The 1,096-nt window shown below is 50.2% G+C and overlaps 1 protein-coding gene across 1 annotated transcript in view; it reads right to left on the minus strand.

Moving 5' to 3' along the window:
- Positions 1 to 1,096, minus strand: part of c11h2orf69 (chromosome 11 C2orf69 homolog) — a 5,309-nt gene that overhangs the window by 1,604 nt on the left and 2,609 nt on the right. The window contains exon 2 of the mRNA XM_032529685.1: positions 666 to 904. Coding sequence (XP_032385576.1) covers positions 666 to 904 — 239 coding nt within the window. The remainder of the gene's footprint in view (positions 1 to 665; positions 905 to 1,096) is intronic.

A 1,096-nucleotide genomic window follows, 5' to 3' on the forward strand; every position in this document is an offset into this window, starting at 1 on the left:
GGCCTCTATAGCGCCCCCCCCCCCCGTAGCGCCCCCAAACACACACCAGGGCTGGGATATGTTCCTTTGATGTTAACAAAATTTGGCGGGAGCATAGGTCTTATCTCAGCACCCCTGTTCGCGAGTCTACGCCCAGGCTTGACGTTGGCAGCAGCTTATTCCTCCTCATTCTCCAATATCTGTCCCACTGGGCTAGTTCTATGTTAACTGTGTTACTGAAAGGGCTGTAGTAGACAAAAGATGAACCCCCCAGGGCCATAACAGCCCCCCCAATTAGTTTTTTTTCATGCTGGATAAGAGTCCAGGCCTGGACACGTCTACACCTTCATATTTCCAAGAGGCACCAGCTGTAAAACAGTTATTTTAAGGCTCCTACACCTCGGGGTGGAGGATTCCTGCTCCTCTGTTGTTGCACTGCTGTGCGACAGACAACGTTAGCAACTAGCTGGTGAACATAGAGGAGCATTTAGTCAAATGTTTCCCTCAGGAGGGGGTAGGGACCAAAGCAGAGCTACAAGAACCGAACATTGGATTTACATCATATAAGTTACATGAGTTGAGTTCAAAGCTCGTTGCTGCCCCCAAGTGACCAAATGGGATTCAACCCATACATCGTAATTCAGATGCTCTATGTTGGAAAATAGTTAAAAACAACAACAACAAACCTGAGTTGGTGAAACACCCCGGTGTCAGGTGTGTAGGGCGAGTGCTCCGGGGCCCCGAACATGTTGCTCTCCACAAAGTTCTGGTAGCAGCTGAACTTGTGGAGGTACATGCGGGAGGCCCGGACCACCCAGACGTGTTGGTGGGGGAAGCGTCGGCCCAGGACCAGGGCCACCTGCTCCAGACTCCAGGGGAGCCACTGGGCCCCTTCGAGCTGCAGGGCCATCTCCTCCTCAAAGTTCTGCACACGCACACGCACACACACACAGTTTAAGGCTGCAGTACACAACTTCGGGAACAACATGAAATATGACATATACCTATTGTCGCTCTGCATCTGTTTTCAATAGGAGTGTTAATTCCACTTTGACTCAAATTAGCTTTTTAGTCAATGTGTTGGAACATAAAAGTATCTAGCTAAGGAGAGGGGGGG

Source organism: Etheostoma spectabile, chromosome 11 (genome assembly GCF_008692095.1).
Source record: "Etheostoma spectabile isolate EspeVRDwgs_2016 chromosome 11, UIUC_Espe_1.0, whole genome shotgun sequence".
Classification (NCBI taxonomy): Eukaryota; Metazoa; Chordata; class Actinopteri; order Perciformes; family Percidae; genus Etheostoma; species Etheostoma spectabile.